This window comes from Crassostrea angulata, chromosome 5 (genome assembly GCF_025612915.1).
Source record: "Crassostrea angulata isolate pt1a10 chromosome 5, ASM2561291v2, whole genome shotgun sequence".
NCBI lineage: Eukaryota > Metazoa > Mollusca > Bivalvia > Ostreida > Ostreidae > Magallana > Magallana angulata.
In genome coordinates this window covers 36,110,375-36,131,266 of record NC_069115.1, presented here as the reverse complement: position 1 = coordinate 36,131,266, position 20,892 = coordinate 36,110,375, and the positions used below count along the sequence as shown (strand labels likewise).

General features: G+C 33.0%; 2 protein-coding genes and 3 non-coding genes across 5 annotated transcripts; 4 read left to right on the top strand and 1 right to left on the bottom strand.

Moving 5' to 3' along the window:
* Positions 1-1,718: 1,718 nt before the first annotated feature.
* Positions 1,719-11,318, top strand: LOC128185902 (40S ribosomal protein S4-like). The gene is made up of 7 exons (XM_052855608.1): positions 1,719-1,778; positions 2,220-2,300; positions 2,541-2,721; positions 5,748-5,845; positions 6,213-6,384; positions 10,440-10,569; positions 11,157-11,318. The coding sequence occupies exons 1-7, from the start codon at positions 1,776-1,778 to the stop codon at positions 11,278-11,280; spliced, it is 789 nt and encodes a 262-aa protein (XP_052711568.1). The 5' UTR covers positions 1,719-1,775; the 3' UTR covers positions 11,281-11,318.
* LOC128186417 (small nucleolar RNA SNORD36) lies at positions 6,445-6,523 on the top strand. The gene has a single exon (XR_008243950.1). It is a non-coding gene; the product is annotated as a small nucleolar RNA SNORD36 (small nucleolar RNA).
* Positions 7,470-7,546, top strand: LOC128186418 (small nucleolar RNA SNORD36). The gene has a single exon (XR_008243951.1). It is a non-coding gene; the product is annotated as a small nucleolar RNA SNORD36 (small nucleolar RNA).
* Positions 8,655-8,731, top strand: LOC128186410 (small nucleolar RNA SNORD36). Its single transcript, XR_008243944.1, has one exon. It is a non-coding gene; the product is annotated as a small nucleolar RNA SNORD36 (small nucleolar RNA).
* Positions 11,319-17,763: 6,445 nt separating the features above from the next.
* LOC128186062 (uncharacterized) lies at positions 17,764-19,689 on the bottom strand. Its single transcript, XM_052855790.1, has 2 exons — positions 19,615-19,689; positions 17,764-19,503 (listed from the first exon to the last, which is right to left on the bottom strand). The coding sequence occupies exon 2, from the start codon at positions 19,453-19,455 to the stop codon at positions 17,791-17,793; it is 1,665 nt and encodes a 554-aa protein (XP_052711750.1). The 5' UTR covers positions 19,456-19,503; positions 19,615-19,689; the 3' UTR covers positions 17,764-17,790.
* Between the last annotated feature and the right edge of the window lie 1,203 nt (positions 19,690-20,892).

Below are 20,892 nucleotides of genomic sequence, written 5' to 3'. Positions count from 1 at the left end.
AAATATGAAACGATTTGTTTGTTTTAAATGCACCATAAAAAATATACATCTTAATTATTTGATGAGTATGCTTCACGGAGCATGTCAGGTTTTTTTTTTTTTTTTTTAATTTTTTAAAATTTTGTACGCATTATTCCTTATTAAGAAAATGTACCGTTGAAGTGCATAAAAATAAACGATATTTCATTTGACATCACAATAACTTATGAGGGTAATTTTATGAAAGTTTTAAGTTGGAGAATTTCTGACCGTTTTATCGCCGAACTTGGACGAACAACGCTTGAAAAATGAGTAAAAAAACTTTGACGTCTGTTATATTTATGGACATCTTGGAGCACCGGGCCGTCATTTAATTCTGTGTGCACGCAGGAAAATCTCCGATGGTCACCAAAGGGTTCTTGTATGAATGCTACTATTTTTTTTTATAGGAAAAACGTTTACAACTTGAATCACAGAGGTTTAAAGATGGAAAAACTGTTGTTTAGCCCTTGCAGCACCCCCCCCCCCCCCCCCCCACCCACCTACAGCCGGGATCTTGCACTTATAGATTTCGCTTATTTACCTCATCTAAAGTCGAAACTGCGTCGACAGAAATTGTTGGACCTAAATGATCTACGATATGCCACAAAAGACATTATACAAAAGCTTGACAAATAATGGTATGGACGTGCATTTTATAAATCGGTTAAATTTCTTAAAAAGTGTGTGGAACTGAAAGGTGTTTACTTTGAAAAAGAGTAACATGTTTGACTTTCAGTTGTTTGACGTCACCTGACTTCGTGGAAATATGAAATGTTGCTCCGTAAATCTAATTCACGCAAAGTAAAAATCGCTGTGTCTTTTGGAGAAAAAAAATTAAATTCATACTTACTTTCAAATGGTAGTCATTTAAAATAAAACATACGCCAATCTACAAAGTTCACAGTAATTTTGCCGTAAATCACTTTCCGCGAAGTTTTCTAACAACCCTCGTACAGTTGATTAAAAAAAAACTAAGGTAATGAAAAAAATCATATCCATTTTTTATTAATATGATCATTTTTAAGTTAGAAAATATAAAACATTAAAATAACCAATCAGGTAAGCGGCAGGAGTGCTCTTTTCTCGGCGGGCGAATGCATTCTGCGTAGGAGTTGTCTACTTACCCAGCGTTTACTTAGTTTGTGTTAATTAATGAATATAAAGTCAACTTTTTACTGCTATTGGATTTTATTTTGTTGGAGAAAATTAAAATTATCCATCAATTAAACGGCGGGCATATAGATTTCTTCTGCTGCCATATGAATTCTACGTACGAGTTATCTACCTTTACCAACATCTTTGATTTTTCGTCGATAAATCCGTAATAAAAGCTTATAAAAATATTTTGTTGTGTGAATTAATATTATTTTAATACATTTAATCATAATCAATCATAGATATATCGATATATAACCGCATTTGCCGTGGGACTTACGTGGGACTTACGTGGGACTTGTTTTCCCCGTGGGACTTGTTTTAGTATCACCCAAAGTTCTCTCATCCTATTTTCGTGACAGCCGGATATCCGGAGATTGGTTTGTTAAATCATTCCATGTTTGACTCTCTCTCTAAGATATAAATTTCGTTTTCAGAAATTTAAGGGTAATTTTATATTAACTAAAATGAATATATCATAAGATTAAATTAATATGCCAAGAACTAATAACGAAGCAAAATCAAAACATTCGCCAGAAATCAGTTGATGTACGAACTAATATGTACTACTTCCTTTTTCTATTCGGACGGTAACCAAAATGGTGAGGAAAATGTTCAACGTGAATTGAATCCGTAGCATCCATAAGATACACAGACATTTTTATTAAATCATACAACAAATTGAAACTATGTTACCCTTTTAGAATATATATTTGATAATATTTTGTGTTCATTCCTGCATTTTGGCTGAAAAATTAATGATATTGTAACGTGACCAGCGCTATAGGAAAATATGCAACTGAACATTGCCGCAATGTGTAATTACGTTTAACATGGATTTATCTTTACGCTACTAAAGAGATACCAAATACACTCAAGTTCTATAAAAAAAAAATTGTTCATTTCGTCAGTTAACATTAATCCGAAGGCAAAACGATCTTATTTTTAATAAAAGGGGGGGGGGGGGTACTTTTACTGCTGCTGTGTGCATTGTATGCTTTAATTTAAACATGAATTGTAATGGAAATATTCTAATTATATAGGGTTATCGAGGACGCAAGAAGGTTTTGAAGCGCTTGACTGCGCCGAAATCATGGATGCTGGACAAACTCGGAGGTGTCTTTGTAAGTATTTTGATGCCACTGCGTGAAGCTAAAATTTTGTCAGATCGCATCACATTTATTTTGCATGTATACCTATATACATGTGTAAAAGAAATAAAAAGTAGGTGTCTGCAATTTAAGTAAATAGAAAACAGATGATTTTAAGATGACAGATATATGTTTCGTTTTTACAAATCATGATCATATTAATCAGTTATAATATAGTGGATGTTGACAATTACTTTTTTGCAACTTTTGTAGGCCCCCCGACCCAGCACTGGACCCCACAAGCTGAGGGAATCACTCCCCCTCATTGTGTTTTTGAGGAACCGTCTAAAGTATGCCTTGACATATGATGAGGTTAAGAAGATCACCATGCAGAGATTGATCAAAGTCGACGCAAAAGTCAGAACTGACAAGAACTTCCCCACTGGATTCATGGGTAAGATATAGGGAAGATTTGAGTAAACTTTGTTGTACCAGTGTGTTTTAAAATTACAGGTTTTCGCTTTATACACAACTAAACTTGATTAAATACTGTTAATGATGATGCAGTTTGTCATCTTGACAAAACTAAGAACTGGACTAGAGTGAGTGGCTCTATCGAAGCTCTGTCTGTTTTATCAAGAACTCACAGAGTCAAATTGTAGCCAATATGAATTCAGTTTAAACGGTCGCATGCCAGGCATTATGTGAGGTGTGCATTACCAATAGCTGATACAACCAGAATAGGTACACTAAGGATGTCCAGCATTTTCCAAATTGGGAATTCGGCACTTTGGGTGGTTTGTGTATATGTTTTCCCAAACGCCAAGGTCTATGATAGTTTTTACATGTGTATTTTTATGTACTTTATACTTTAGGATATAAGGTAAGGATAAAGGGTATAAATTAGGGTATAAGGTAAGGATAAATGGTATTAATGAAAGTTGCAGAGTATAATTCAAAGGTCTTATTAAGGATCATATATCAAAGGTTTTGGCTTAATAAAATTTTTGATATAAAATAGTAAATGGAGATGAACTACATGTACATTAGAATTAATTTGCATGAGATACATTCAATTCATCAATGTTGTATAGTATTTACCTGTAGTAGAAGTTTCAGTGGTTGTTTATATGGTGAAGTGCTATCGTTGATTAACTCCAGGGGCTGACAAATACATTTTTTAGGCACTTGCCCTCGGGCAAGTAGCTAGGCAAAATTTACTTGCCCTACCTCAATATCTACTAGCCCTACCAAATTCTTTAGGCCAAAAAAAAAAATATTCCTGTTTCCTGTCACTTGACCATAAAAATTAGGGTAGGTAGGTAGGAAAAAAATTTTATTTTTAAAAAATATTTTATTTTTAAAAACTTGGAGCATGTGTGTAATAATGAGAGAGATGTATATTCCCAGTGTTCAGTATGTAAATAGATGATTTAAAATTTCCAAAGGTCTTTGTATTGTTGATGCATGTAATGTATGGAAAACAACAAGCAAAGAAAAAAAAAAGATTAATTTTTTAATTAAAAATAAAAACTAATATTATTTGCAAAATTTAATCTACATGTATGAATGTATTTATCCTTTTCTGGATAAATATTATTGTATTGTATTAGCTTAATGTCAATATCAACATGATTAATTAAATCACTCTCTGTACTTTAGTGTATTTGGGGTATTAGTCCAACCCTTTGACCCACTTACTACCGTACGTTATGTAGAGGATCTGTTTAATTCTCAAGATAATATAGAAAGCAGTTTTATGATAATTTTAACATTTATTGCAGTTATTAACTAATAACAGGTTATTGACTAACTGTAATATCAGGATTTAAAGTAATAAACATTGTTTTTGTAATTTCCAATATACAGAATGTTGTTGCATCACCCATATTTATAACCCCTGAAGGTAAGTTATTCACCACAAGGTATATTTATGCAGTAAAAATGTCTGTAGATTAATTTTCTATCATTCTTTCGTCAGTGAGGTTAATTTACACGATTATGAACTCAGAAGACTTGGTCATCTTCACTTCTCTTTTTGAGGAAATTCTGGCGACGTTACCGATCACCACCATGATCACAAAAAAACTTTTAGGGTCGGAGGGTAAAAGATAGGGTCGGTCGGGCGACAGGAAACAGGAATAATTTTTTTTTTGGCCTTATTGTGATTAAAAATAAACAATAAACATACTGTATGATGTTTTTGCCCTTTATTTTAAATTTTTCCACTTTTAATACTCTTTATGAAATATATATGGTGTTGATTTAATATCTCTTCCTCTTGGTTTTCTCGAGAATGTGAAAAAATCAACACTTTTCATATTGATAGTTAACTGGATTTGTTGTAAAGGTATAAACAAACATTTTATTAACAGTTTTGGGTGTTTTGTTATTTTCTTTCACCTTAGGTGAATGTCCAAAATAATTGGTGACAAGTGCACACGCGTTCACAACCGTAGTTTCAATAAGGCCACAGAGGTGTTAAAAATAAAGGTGAAATGAATCTTTAGTGAGTTGTTTAATTTAATATAATTACTAGTATATCTTATCATTTTAGTCCTGATATTTTAATTTTTAAAAAGATTTAGGCTATGATTACGATTAGCGAGCGATAACAAGCACATATCTATTTTTAGCATCATTTATGGCGGCGTACATGGAGACGGTGAACACACCTCAAAGAAGTTACACATAGAATAAACAGCTCAAATTTACGTTTAAAAATTGCCATTTTAAAAGTATTTATCTATTGGCAGATTATAATCAAAACAGTTTTTGCAGTTGAAGGCTCTAACAAAGATTAGATTAGTTTTTAACCATTACGATAAACAAACACAAGAACAATACGTAGTACTAAGGAAACAGTAGTGAGAGTTTTATTGAATGATGATGACCCGTACTGCACTTGGAAAAAAAACCCATGTGAAAATCCTATCGTGGTGTATAATTTAAGCAAACTTAGATTGTAAAAAATTATCTAGAAAAAAAGTGCGTATTATATTCGGCAAGATACGGTACTTTCATTTTCAGTACAAATGCGAAAGTTTAAAAAGTCACTTGCCCACGGGCAAGTCCCTACCAAATTTTTACTCGCCCGATCGGAAAAATCACTTGCCCTGGGCGTCGGGCAATCGGATTTGTCAGCCCCTGAACTCAAGGCTCTATCGAAGCTCTGTTTGATTTGATTGATAAAACTCGGAGTCAAAGTGAAGCCAATATCGACTCAGTTTATACGGTCGCATGCCTAGTGTATACTTGGTGTGCAATACCAATAGCTGAAACAAAAGCATATTTAGCTGTGGATTATGTAGTGTCTATATCAATGATAAACTTAGTGCAGAAACTTTATGCCGTTTATATACAAAAGAGTATTTTGTTTTATTTCTTTAGGATTGTTTCAAAATTAAAAAGTTAGCGTTTCATGATATGTTGTGACTGTAAATTTCAAAGCTGAGCAATTTGTTTATTTATTTTTTCCAGATGTTATTTCCATTGAGAAGACCAATGAAAATTTCCGTCTTCTCTACGATGTCAAAGGACGCTTCACTGTTCACCGAATCCAGAAAGAAGAGGCCAAGGTAAGGATAAATGCAGAAAATAACTGTCTTGTAAAAACTGATAATAAAGAAAAAGATGTCAATGCTGCCTAAATAGATAGAGTTTTTGTTTTAAAACAAATCTATTATCTTGTACATTATGGGTCAAATGATCACACATTTTAGAAAGATTTCTCGAAAACTTATTTGTGTAAAATGAAAAGCAGAAGCTTCTTCAGCTATGTGATATTTGTGCTTTTTAACTAAATGTCTTGATTTAAACAAGAAAAAAAATATATAAATATAAAATCCCGAAATAAAGCACATATCTATCTCTCTCTCTCTCTCTCTCTCTCTCTCTCTCTCTCTCTCTCTCTCAGAAATATATTCAAAGATGTCTGTATTTTAGTACAAGCTGTGCCGTGTTCGTAAAGTTGGTGTAGCTGCCAAGGGCGTTCCCTACATCACCACACACGATGGCCGCACCATCCGTTACCCTGACCCTCTCGTCAAGGTCAACGACACCGTCATGCTGGACATTGGCACAGGAAAAATCAAGGACTTCATCAAGTTTGACTCTGGTAGGTGACATGACAGTGAATGTTTTAATTAATGGCTATGATTATAAAAGTGGCTGTGGTCTACAATGATGTGTGAATTTCTTCACCTGAAATTTCTGTGTGGAACTAAAATCATACGAGCTTTTTAATTCTGAGTACTGACCACATGCCATATTTGTTACTTACATTGTGAATAGTGATTTTCTAGTATTGTAGTAGGACCCCTCCCTTTACTCAGTGGTAAAATCTTTTAATGACATGGAATATTTTCTTGCTTTGTGCTTAACTAGAAATCTCCAATAGATGATAGCTATAATACTGTTTTTAATTCTTGAAATATTTTAAAAATAGAACCATGGGCTTAACAGTTAAGTTTATAAATTGTATGGTAATCATTGATAATAAGTATTTAAGGTAACTCCGTACCTATAAAATTATGGGTTCAAAGTTAAAAAACTGAACTTTTTTTAACTTATTGGACTTGAATTTCAACAAAAAATAAATAAAATATATATGTATCCATACTATTTAAGATGTAAGGTAGTAAAAACCAAAGGCTGAAATTATCATCTGAAAATCACACTTTTTCTTGTTTAAAATTAAATAAAAGTGGATGGATACTTGTTTATATATTTAAATTTTATTGCTTACTATGCCAGAAAACTAAAATTAATTAAAAAAAAAGAGAAAAAATTGTTTACATTAGAAAATTATAGCATTTAGATATATCACTTAGAGAAAAATAGAAAAGAGTTATTTCCCTTTGTCATTATTGAATTATGTCGAATATAAGAATGAAAAACGCTTATAAAATATCTCCAAGTAAACACTGATTTGAGTTTTTGATGTGCACCTATAATAACTTAGAAATTACAAATCTACTTGCAAGAATTTTAATGAATTCATGGTTTATGTAAAATGTATGACGTCACAGGAGGGTGGATTTACTTTAAGTTCATCTAATCCATTTGTTTTTATGCACAAACATATAACCAACATTTTGAAACAAAGGTTATACATTACAGATAAATAGTTGTCGTGCTTTGGGTTTATTCTAGGTTTTGCTAGAGAAAGATTTAATATTCGTATTTATGAGATTGTTTGGTCGACAATGATGTGAGAATTTCTTCACCTGAAGTTCCGTGTTGAACACAACTATACGAGCTTTTTAATTCTGAGTACTGACCACAATCTCTAATTTTTTGCTTCATACTTAAATACACTCTACTTTAACCTTAAATAGTATATTTAATGTTGGATCAAAAACTAGTAAACACTAAGAATATGTGCTGCTGTTCCCAGATAAAAAAGATACAATTTTCTGTGTATAACTTGGTAAAAAAAAAAATCCCACTAACTATTGCAATTTTGTTAAATGAAAATTAAGGTTCCTGGCATATTTTTATTTTCATTATTTATCAAACTAATTTTAAACAATTCAAAACAAACAGGATAAATTCATGTTGACAAATAAAGACTGCTTGAATTTTGATCAGAATGTGAAATTCTAATGATTCTACTTTTGGGATCATCATATATTAATTTATTGCTCTCTGATTTCATTCTATGATGACAAAACCATGGTTTCGCATAAATTATCAATGAATTACATTGATTAAAGTCCTAGCTGTCTGAGAATGATATAGACAATACTTAAAAGGACTTGGACACAATTTGAGTTCTCAAAATTTTATTTTTTATGAATAAACTGGTTTACTTGTGATTTTGAATGATTGACCAAAATTTGAACGTTAGAAGTCAAGTTATAAGAGAGATAAAGAGGTAAGAATTCATTGTTATGTAAACAAAGCTTTAGACTTTGTTTACAAATAAACATAAATAAGGAGTTGCCATTTCCGAGACAAAATCTTCTAATGACATGGAATATTTCCTTGCTTTGTGCATAAGTAGAAATCTCCAATAGAAGATAGCTATGATACTGTCTTTAATTCTCGAAATATTTTAAAAATAGAACCATGGGCCTAACAGTAAAGTTTATAAATTGTATGGCTATCTTTGATAATAAGTATTGAAGTTCATCTAATTCAATTGTTTTTATGCACAAACATATAACCAAAAATTTGAAACAGAAAGGTTATACATTTCAGATAAATAGTTATCATGCTTTGGGTTTATTTTAGGTTTTGCTAGATAAAGATTTAATATTCGTATTTATGAGATTGTTTGGTCGACAGTGATGTGAGAAAGATTTAATATTCGTATTTATGAGATTGTTTGGTCGACAATGATGTGAGAAAGATTTAATATTCGTATATATGAGATTGTTTGGTCGACAATGATGTGAGAATTTCTTCACCTGAAGTTCTGTGTTGAACACAACTATACGAGCTTTTTAATTCTGAGTACTGACCATAATCTCATGTAATTTTTTGCTTCATTTTTAAATACACACTACTATAACCTTAAAAAGAATATTCAATGTTTGATCGAGAACTAGTAAACACTTTGAAGAATATGTGCTGCTGTTCCCAGATAAAAAAGATATAATTTTCTGTGTATAACTTGGTTAAATTTTTTTCCCCACTAACTATTGCAATTATGTTAAATGAAAATTAAGGTTCCTGGCATATTTTTATTTTCATTATATCAAACTAATTTTAAACAATTCAAAACAAACAGGATAAATTTATGTTCACAAATAAAGACTGCATGAATTTTGATTAAAATGTGAATTTCTAGTGATTCTACTTTTGGGATCATCATATATTAATTTATTGCTCTCTGATTTCATTCTATGATGACAAAACCATGGTTTCGCATAAATTATCAATGAATTACATTGATTAAAGTCCTAGCTGTCTGAGAATGATATAGACAATACTTAAAAGGACTTGGACACAATTTGAGTTCTCAAAATTTTATTTTTTATGAATAAACTGGTTTACTTGTGATTTTGAATGATTGACCAAAATTTGAATGTTAGAAGTCAAGTTATAAGGGAGATAAAGAGGTAAGAATTCATTGTTATGTAAACAAAGCTTTAGACTTTGTTTACAAATAAACATAAGTAAGGAGTTGCGATTTCCCAGACAAAATGACTTGTTGTAAACATGAACAGCTGATTCAATATGTTCATGAATAATATTAACAGAAAAAAGCAACATTTGATTTAAAGTTGTAGCAGTACAACACAATAACAAGACTCAAGCTTTGTTTACAAAACAAAGCATTTCAAACTCTGTATCTTGTTTGTAATTCAACATTCGACTTTCAAATTTTAACAACGCATTAAATATACCCATATTAATCATTCTGAATATGGAAAATGAAATTTAAAATTGTTGAGCTCAAACCGTGTCTAAGTCCCTTTGATATTTTACACGGTTTTGTTTTGTAAATATACCATCATATGGTCGGAGTGGTGAAATTTAGGATATAGTAAAATGCTATTTGAATATACATGTATGATATGGTAGTTCAAAAATTTTGAAGTGCACTTCATTTTGTTGTATTTCACTTGCAGTTTATTTTAAATGATTGATATAGAATAAGTTTCCATAAAAGAAATTCTCAACCTTCTATCTCTTCCTTGAGAAGTAAAGCAGTAGATAATTAAAGTTATTTTGGGTCTCAATCACAGTTTACAGAAATTATATCTTCTTCTAATATTATTTCTATTAAACTTGTCCAATTTATAGTGTGTCCTAGATATGATCATTCCATGATGATAACTCAATGGTTTCGCATAAATTACCTATGAAATAAAGCTGATTTATATCCTAGCTGTCTGAGAATGAACCCTAGACACAAATCAATGATAAGACAGTCCTCACAGGTTGATACAGTCAAACCTTGTTATCTAGAACTGGATGGGACTGGTTAAAAACTTCGAGATTATATGAGTATTCGAGATATCAAGGGTAAAATACATGTACTTACAGTTTAAGTTTTTGGGACTTAAAAAATCACTTCAACATATCCATTGTATTCGAGATATCGGTGTTTGAGATGCCAAAGTTCAACTGTATATGTATCTATTAATTTACCTGAATTTGTATTTGTGTGCATCTACCTGTACATTTATATGTATCTGTAGAACTATCTGTCTCTTGCAGGAAATCTGTGCATGGTGACTGGAGGCCATAACTTGGGGCGAGTGGGTGTGATTCAGCACCGAGAGAGACATCCAGGGTCATTCGACATTGTACACATCAAGGACTCTGTGGGCCACACATACGCCACCAGGTAAAGACACTGTTTGATTCTTACCTCGGTACTAAAATTAATTTTGAAGGGTACTGTTGAATTATTTAATTTGTGGGGGCTAATTTTGTGGATTGTGGGTTTTTTTGCCTATAAGTGGGATTTAATTTCGTGGATGCATTGGTTTTCAGTTTCAGTAAGAAAAGTAACTCTTTCATAATTTGTTTTCATCAAGGATGTTAATTTGTGGGTGAGGGCTACCCACAGCAGGGTTGTCTCTAAAAATTGAAGGAGAAGGAGAAAGTAGCAGGGGGTCTGGGGGTTCTTGCTTATAGCTACATTGTGTTTGAAATGCAATAATAGCCGAGTAATTAAGGCATTATAGGCGTGGGAATTCCCCACCTCCCGGGTCTTAGAGACAACCCTGCCACAGATACTTCAATAATTGAGCCACCACGAATTCTAATGATTCCACAGTATAACTATAATGACAATTGCTATGATATATATAAATTTAAAGTTGGAAAGATTTCTGAATGTGAACTGTATATAAAATATTTAATTACCTTATTTAAATGATTTATATTCCTCAATGGGCAACATTCAATAGAAATATCGTTATTTTTCAGATTGAGCTATGTGTTTGTGATTGGAAAGGGAAACAAGCCTTGGATTTCACTTCCAAAAGGAAAAGGTGTCAAACTGTCTATTGCAGAGGAAAGAGACAGGCGTCTTGCTGCAAAAACTTCGTAAATTATGGACAGTTCACAATAAAAGAAATAACACACTAATCTTGTGTTGTCAGTTTCTAAGAAAAGAAGTGAATCTTTTTACCATTGTTTTGGAGAGAATAGAAGAGGCTTATACGAATTAATTAGTTTCTGGTACTGATTAGTGGTTCTTTACGCTGATGGCAAAGGAGTCAAACAATATGTGTTTGTATTAAATCAGCAGATGCATGATTTATCACACACAAGTTTTGATATTTTTGCCATATGCACAGTACATAGTAGTTTACACTGTTTTTAGCTTGCTGTGTAACTAGTTTAAATTTCCCCCACGTGTAAATAACCACTTTTACGGTATACTGTATCTAGCATTTGAAAGGACTGTGATTGTAACACATTCAAGGTTGGCAGTTTGGTAGAATTTTAAGTTTTTTAGTATTAAATGTTTATTGAGGGGATATTGAATAATTTTGAATCGGTTTAAAATGTATTGCTAGATAACAATGAACATGAAAGGAACCAATTGCAAATGACTGATAACAGAGGCTTACCATATTGCCATCTTTTGTGAGTTTCTCGAAGTTACATGTAACAAGCTCATTAAAGAAAATTGAAGTCCTATGGGATCAATTTTCAAAGATGTAGAGTTATGAGAATGTGAGGGAAATTTTATAGACTTGTTGCATCTGTCAAGATCCAGATTAGAAATGGGTTTTATCCACAAATGAGCTTTTCATGGCTCTTTTTATTAACTGCAAGAGGAGGGGTTATTGTCACTGTGTGTTTTATTTCTCCACAACAAATCAAAAAATATCCTCGAATAAAGTATTACAAATGTGAAGTTTTGAATTTGACATTTTTGACTTTTTAGCTCACCTGAACCGAAGGTTCAAGTGAGCTTTTCTGATCACCCGTTGTCCGTCGTCCGTCCGTCCGTCCGTCTGTCCGTCCGTCTGTAAACTTTTCACATTTTCAACTTCTTCTCAAAAACCACTGGGCCAAATTTAACCAAATTTGGTACAAAGCATCCTTGTGGAAAGGGGATTATAAATTGTTAAAATAAAGGGCACAGCCCTTTTCAAAAGGGAGATAATTGCGAAACAGTGAGTATAGGGTGCATGTCTTTAAAAATCTTCTTCTCAAGAACCACTGCACCAGAAATGCCAATATTTACACAAAAGCTTGTATATATAGTGAAGATTCTAAATTGTAAAATTCGTGACCCTCGGACCAAAACTGGGGCCCCAGGCGGGGTTCAAAGTTTAACATAAAAATACATAGGAAAATGTTTAAAAAATCTTCTTCTCAAGAACCACTGCACCAGAAATGCCAATATTTACACAAAAGCTTGTATACAAAGTGAAGATTCTAAATTGTAAAAATCGTGACCCTCGGACCAAAACTGGGGCCCCAGGCGGGGTTCAAAGTTTAACATATATAGAAATAGATAGGAAAATGTTTAAAAAATCTTCTTCTCAAGAACCACTGCACCAGAAATGCCAATATTTACACAAAAGCTTGTATATATAGTGAAGATTCTAAATTGTAAAAATCGTGACCCTCGGACCAAAACTGGGGCCCCAGGCGGGGTTCAAAGTTTAACATATATAGAAATAGATAGGAAAATGTTTAAAAAATCTTCTTCTCAAGAACCACTGCACCAGAAATGCCAATATTTACACAAAAGCTTGTATACATAGTGAAGATTCTAAATTGTAAAAATCGTGACCCTCGGACCAAAACTGGGGCCCCAGGTGGGGTTCAAAGTTTAACATAAAAATACAAAGGAAAATGTTTAAAAAATCTTCTTCTCAAGAACCACTGCACCAGGAATGCCAATATTTACACAAAAGCTTGTATACATAGTGAAGATTCTAAATTGTAAAAATCGTGACCCTCGGACCAAAACTGGGGCCCCAGGCGGGGTTCAAAGTTTAACATAAAAATACAAAGGAAAATGTTTAAAAAATCTTCTTCTCAAGAACCACTGCACCAGGAATGCCAATATTTACACAAAAGCTTGTATACAAAGTGAAGATTCTAAATTGTAAAAATCGTGACCCTCGGACCAAAACAGGGGCCCCAAGCGGAGTTCAAAGTTTAACATAGAAATACATAGGAAAATGTTTAAAAAATCTTCTTCTCAAGAACCACTGCACCAGAAATGCCAATATTTACACAAAAGCTTGTATATATAGTGAAGATTCTAAATTGTAAAAATCGTGACCCTCGGACCAAAACAGGGGCCCCAAGCGGAGTTCAAATTTTAACATAGAAATACATAGGAAAATGTTTAAAAAATCTTCTTCTCAAGAACCACTGCACCAGAAATGCCAATATTTACACAAAAGCTTGTATATATAGTGAAGATTCTAAATTGTAAAAATCGTGACCCTCGGACCAAAACTGGGGCCCCAGGCGGGGTTCAAAGTTTAACATAGAAATACATAGGAAAATGTTTAAAAAATCTTCTTCTCAAGAACCACTGCACCAGAAATGCCAATATTTACACAAAAGCTTGTATGTATAATGAAGATTCTAAATTGTAAAAATCGTGACCCTCGGACCAAAACAGGGGCCCCAGGCGGGGATCAAAATTTAACATAGAACTACATATGAAAAATGTTTAAAAAATTTTCTTCTCAAGAACCACTTCACCAAAAATGCCAATACATACACAAAAGGTTGTATATATAGTGAAGATTGTAAAAATCATGACCCCCGAACAAAAGTGGGGCCCCAGGAGGGGTTTAGATTTTAACATATATAGGAAAATGTTTTAAAATCTTCTCAAGAACCATCGTGCAACTGTTTGGGATATTACTATGCATACATTTACATCCTTAAATAATGTAGATTCAAAAAATTGTAATTCCCGGACAATTGATGGGCACCAAATTTTTAAAAAACAAAGGAAAAGTTTAAAAATTTTCTTCTCAAGAACTACAATGTTTTAGTTAGTGGAATATCTATGCATGCATCCTTCGCTTATGTAGATTCCTAATTCGTAAAATCGTGACCCCCGGACCAATAATGGGGCCCCAAGATGGGGTCAAAGTTTATTATAGAAATATAAAGGTAACAGGTTAAAAAATCTTCTCGAGAACTACAATGCTTCAATTTGTGAGATTACTATCATGCATACAACCTTGGATAATGAAGGTTCGACAGTTTTAAAATAGTGACCCCTGGACTAATACTAGGGACCCAAGATGGGTTTAAAGTTAAATGTAGAAGTACCGGTATATATGGAAAATGTTTAAAAATCTTCTTTTCGAGAACTACAATGCATCAATTTGTCAGATAACTACGTAAGCACCCTCAAATAGTGTAGATTCGAAATTATAAAAGCCGTGACCTCAATCTAATACTGGGGCCCCAAGAGGTGTTCAAAGTTTAGCATAGAAATATAGAGGGAAAATGTTGAAAAATCTTTTTCTAGGGAACTATAATGCTTCAGCTCGTGAGATAACTATGCAAGCATCCTTAAATAATGTAGATTCCAAATAATTAAAACTTTAGCACTGGACTAATACTGTGGCCCCAAAAGGGGTTCAAAGTTTAACACAGAAAGATATATTGAAAATGTTTTTAAAAAGTTCTTCTCGAGAACTATAATGCTACAGTTTGTGAGATTCCTATGCAAGGATCCTCAAATTGTGTAAACTCTAATGTAGTGGAACCAAGAGTTATCTTTCTTAATGTTCTGTACAGTCTGAGAGTTATTCCTCTTGAAGTGGAACTCTTCTACGTTCAGTTTTTCAGGTTGTGTACGTGCTGTCCCACCGCAGTGCTACACATTTTCATTCCTATGTTACTATTTATGTTGTTCAAGCTAACCATAAACCTCGGACCATTACTGGGTCCCCAAAAAGGGGTTCAATGTTTAAAATAGAAAAAGCATATGCTACGAAATGTAATGTTACAAGGAACTGCTGTTCAGGTGAGCGATGTGGCCCATGGGCCTCTTGTTTTTCATGTTTTACTAAAAAAAGGTTGTATGGAGATTATTTTTAAAAGTCTAGAATATTTTTTTTTTATGTATCATAAAATTTTATGATTCAATTATTTTAGTTACTTTAGTTAGGGAAACTCACATATGTCCTATCTGAAATTAGCCTTGTGGGTGTATTAGAACTGTTAGTTAACATAGTTATCTTCCTTTGATAAAAAAGTTGTAGAAATTTGCAGGTCCTGCTCCAATATTACAAAGTTTATCTGTATATAGCTATAGATCTGCAGCTACAGTAATTCATTTTATTTCATAATTTATAAAATGGAGAGTTTTTGCAAATATTCACCAAGAGTTGTATGAAGTTTAAATTACTTTTTAAAATATCAGCAGATGCGCTGATCATTAACCTCTTTGTAAAATTCAAGGTGCAATTAATTGGACAAAAATTAAAATGTTTACAATTCCTTTGGTATAGTATTATGTGAAAACGCCTTCAAAATGCTACTGTAACAATAGTTTGAAAAATACTTATTTTAATCCATATATTTATTGTTTAATACTGGTTGTTATATATTGAATACCTGAATGCCATCTATATTCAATAGCAAATTCAAATTTAAATATTTGATGTGAAAATTGAGCCAATGCAATCTCTTAATCGAGAAAAAAAGCAAAGGAGATTGATAAAAGATAGTCTTATATATTGAAAATTACTACAAAGTTGTTAAATTGTAGTAAGATATATATATCAGAACTCTAGCGACTCGGCGTTTTTGAACAAATTCAAGCTTCTGTGTTATATAAAAAAAATCAACAATACATGAATACACCATGGTACACAAAAGTAAATAAATAAATCGGGCTTTCATAATTCAGTTAAGGATAGCAAATAGTGTATTTGAAACTGAAGGAATTTTTAACATAAATTTAAATTTTGATTATTCAAAATTTAAAATGTTAAAAATTCCTTCAGTTTCAAATACCATGCGAGCGTAAAACACATTATTACCTAATCAAAGGGATTTCGTTGTTTTATTACAAATTAAATATTTGCGTCTATTTTGAACTGCCAGTCAATAGACTGCGATCTATTAGACCGCCAGTCAATAGATGTCGATCTATTGGACTGCCGGTCAATAGACTGCGATCTATTGGACTGTCGGTCAATAGACTGCGATTTATTGGACCGGCAACGTATTTCAGAACGCAGGTATGTTAATGTTACATCCTTTCGATAGTTCTCAGGGAATGTATATTCCTTTACATAGACGCTGTTTTTAGTACTTGGTAAAACCAAATTCAATGTTATCAAAATGCATGGAGTATCAAATAATCAACAGTTTTAAAGCTTCATATAAGGTAAAAGACTATTTAAAAATCTAATGGGTTGAAAACTCCCCCTTCTTTGTGTAAACTAATATTAAATTGATATGTTGTAATGCATGCAACAGGTTTTGTGCATGTAAAAGATGAAAATAAATAGTATATTGTAATCGCACGAAAACCATCTACAATATGCAAATTGTAAACCCCGAAAACTAAAAAAGGAATTAGGTAATATTATTACCTAATCAAAGGGATTTTGTTGTTTTATTACAAATTAAATATTTGCGTCTATTTTGAACTGCCGGTCAATAGACTGCGATCTATTAGACCGCCGGTCAATAGACCTCGATCTATTGAACCGCCGGTCAATAGACTGCGATCTATTGGACCGGCAACGTATTTCAGAACGCGGGTATGTTAATGTTATATCCTTTCGATAGTTCTCAGGAAATGTATATTCCTTTACATAGACGCTATTTTTAGTACTTGGTGAAACCAAATACAATGTTATCAAAATGGAGTATCAAATAATCAACAGGTGTAAAGCTTTATATGAGGTAAAAGACTAATGAAAATCTAATGGGTTAAAGACTCCCCCTTCTTTGAGTAAACTAATATTAAATTGAGATGTTGTAATGCATGCAACAGGCTTTGTGCATGTAAAAGATGGGAAAAAAATCTGAGTATATTGAATAATGGCACGAAAACCATCTGCAATATGCAAATTGTAAACCCCGAAAACTAAAAAAGGAATTAGGTAATAAAACAATTATTTAATGCTTGAACAGTCAATAGACCAGAATTTTTTCCCTTGATGCAGGGAACAGCTCAGTATGATCTATTGCCCTCGGCCGTTGGCCTCGGGCAATAGATCATACTGAGCTGTTCCCTGCACCTCGGGAAAAATATTCTGGTCTATTGACTGCTCAAGCATTAAATAATTGTATAATATAACATACCCGCGTTCTGAAATACGTAGCCGGTCCAATAGATCGCAGTCTATTGGCCGGCGGTCCAATAGATCGCAGTCTATTGACCGGCGGTCCAATAGATCACAGTCTATTGACTGGCAGTTCAAAATAGACGCAAATATTTAATATGTAATAAAACAACAAAATCCCTTTGATTAGGTAATAAACATTTAGCTACTGCTAGTTTTTTTGTTTTGTTTTTTTAAATCACAAACAAATGAACCAAATAAGAACAGTGTTTAATTAAAGATGTTCAGATAGACATTTAAAAGTCAAACAAACGCTAATCCAAATATTTCAGGATTCTTATTTTCCCATCTGCACAGCCAATGCAGAGGTTGTTTTGGCGGTCTATGCACATAGAAATTGGAATGGCCTTTGGTTCACCTGGAATGGTTAGCATTGTCAGGAAACCACCGTCCTTGTCCAAGACGTGGATTCCACGGCTCTTTTCATCTGCCACAAGGATGTGGCCTAATATATCGTTACATATTCCCCGGGACTGAAAAGGCAGAGACAAAGAAGCTTTGTATCCCTTGTAGGTAAACTTATGTTTTCCGTTTGCGCGGAGCACGTGTACTATTCCCAAAGACAAACAGATGTCCCCATTGACATTTTCGTTTATATATAGTCTGTTTTCATCATCATTGCTAAATAGGATATCCGTAGTCCATTCATCAAACATTGGTGTTATGTATTGTTTGCATTCACCGGTAAAACTGAATCGTCCAACTGCAAGATGTTCTGATTTAACTATTCCTATTAATAGTTCACCGTCTTTGGTTGGACAAATATACGCAACTACCATAGGAGTGGCATCAAAAAACAATTTCTTTTGAGAATCTTCCAACATGTATATTTCATTGGCATTATATCTAAAAAGAAGTTTCTCGTTGTCAATAACACATATCGGTTTGTTACGGATATTACCAAGTTTTACATCAAGGGTATCTAGTTCATTGCCTCTTCCATCATATTTTACAAAAGCATTTCCGCCAGATGAACACACCCAGTAAGCTTCTTGATTTGAACAATAAGCAATTGAAACAATTTCACCTTTTCCCAAATCAAGACACTTTACCATCTGCATAGATGCATTTTCAAGCAGTTTGATGTTTTCGGTACTGTTGATAACTTGACCTGAAATTGTCTTGACCATGGCTTTGTCGAAGCGACCTTCGGAGTAGATGTATTTTATCATTCCGGGGATCGATAACGGATTTGGATGTGGATGTGGAATAATATCATCTAATGCACAAGCGGTGTAGAAGATGAATGTCATTTTCTCTTGCAAATCTTCTTTTTGAATGTTGACCATATATTCCCGCATATTTTTGACATAGCTTTGTAAAATATTTTCTTTATCTTTTAGTAAGCCAATGTTTACTGAGGCTTTCTCATCAACAGTGTTCAACAGTTGATGTCTGGACGCATCGAGAGTAGATATTGCTTTATCGACGCAATCATTAATTTTCTTCTTCACAATGTCCACGTTTTTGGACCCTTCCATCTTGCATCTACTTACCATTTCTAGCTCAGATTCGTATTTTGAAAGTTCAGAGCGAACGGTCGATAGATTTTTTTCAAACTTTTCCTTTTTTAATTGAAAAAGTTTGGCAATTCCAATGACATTATGACCGTTATGCTCCCCAATAAGACACTGATCACATACGGGTACCTCGCATTTCTGACATCCAATACTTGCACGAAATTTGGGATGCCACCTGCAGACTACGTGCGATGGACTTTCTGAGGACAAAGTTAACGATTCAAATGTCAATAAAACGACCTCGTGATCAAAAGTGCCTTTACTTTTGGTATGAATATCTTTACATCTGTCGCATAAACGGTCACGACAGCTTTTACACAAATGTTTTGCGGTATTTTCACAAGTGTCGCAGTTGATAGCTGTCTGCATTTGGTGGGGTTGCTCGGGTGCATTAGCCATTATGTACAAATATACGCTACCGTACTTCTAGTCTCGATATCATTTTATCTGAAAAAAAGGAAATTCTCTAAATAAAATGATGTCTGATTTTTTTTATAAGGGTTGTAATACTATACCGTTATCATTTTTTTTGTTAACACCAAAGCTTAATAAAATTACCATAAACAGGCCATGGAGGAAGTTTGGAGAAATGGCCGACGCTGCAAAAGAACACTGTGACTGTCCTGTTCTTCCGTTCAGACGGTTTTGCAAGTATGGAAATACGTTTAGGTCAAGATCTAGTAAATGAAAGGTGCCTACAGGTTTATAAGATCGATTTAAGATATAAATTCTTTCAATGATGCTTCACAACGATAGGATGTACTGGGGCTAAACCTTTGGCAATCACAATGAAAAATCATGTTTTAAATTGTTTTTTCTCGATGAAATATGAAGGAAATAATGACCAAATTTATGAGTTTTGTCCATTTTTGACAAATCTATACTGCTATTTTAAAATAATCGAGTACTCGAATTTGTGGGCTTTAATACCGAGAAATCGGAAGAGTACTGTCTTTTGTTTTATATATTTTAAACATCATTGGTATTTGAAGATTATCAATTTGTTTTTATTTTTTCTCAATCAAGCTTCGCCAATTAATAATCAACGAGAATTCCTTTAAAAAAATCCGGAAATTATCTGAATTACTCAGAAACGATATTTTAAGTATACGTGTAAATTTTCATTGAAAATTTGTATTAATTTCTGGAGCCGGTGTAACGAAGAATTTTGACCCGGGTTGAAAATTGACCCGGGGTTCATTTTTCCACGTTGAATATTGAGACCAAAGTTGTTGAATAAAGACCCTAATCCGTTGAAAATTGACCCGCAACGTGGAATTTTGATCATGAAACCGGTTCAAAATTCAACAGCAAAGAAAGCACAAATTAATTAATCAATGTTTATAACTTGAGTTTATTTAATTAAAAATTATCAGTTTTTACATATTTATTCTGTAGATTTACATGTTTACATCATTCAACTGGGGGGTGTTAAAAATGATTATTTTTTTGAATTTACAATTAATCCCTTTAGATATTTAATAACTATTTTATTCATAATAAACTTTTCACATATAATTGCTGAAAAAAATAAATTCACTGGAGAAGTGTACACATTATAAATAATTTAAAAAGTTACAATACGTCATATTGTTTAATTTTGGTTTTACATTCACCCAATAAATTGAAATTCTGATATTGTTCATTGTATATTTTCTGGGTGGGTGAAAATACAAAATAAACAGTATATCATGTTGAGATTTTTGTGTTTGCACCCACTCAGTTTGTTAAAATTTTGTATTCACACCCATCTAGCCAATAACAGTTTACAAAATGATGATACGCTAATATGTACTCTTTCGTGAACAATGCTGTAGTAACTATATATCTTGGTAG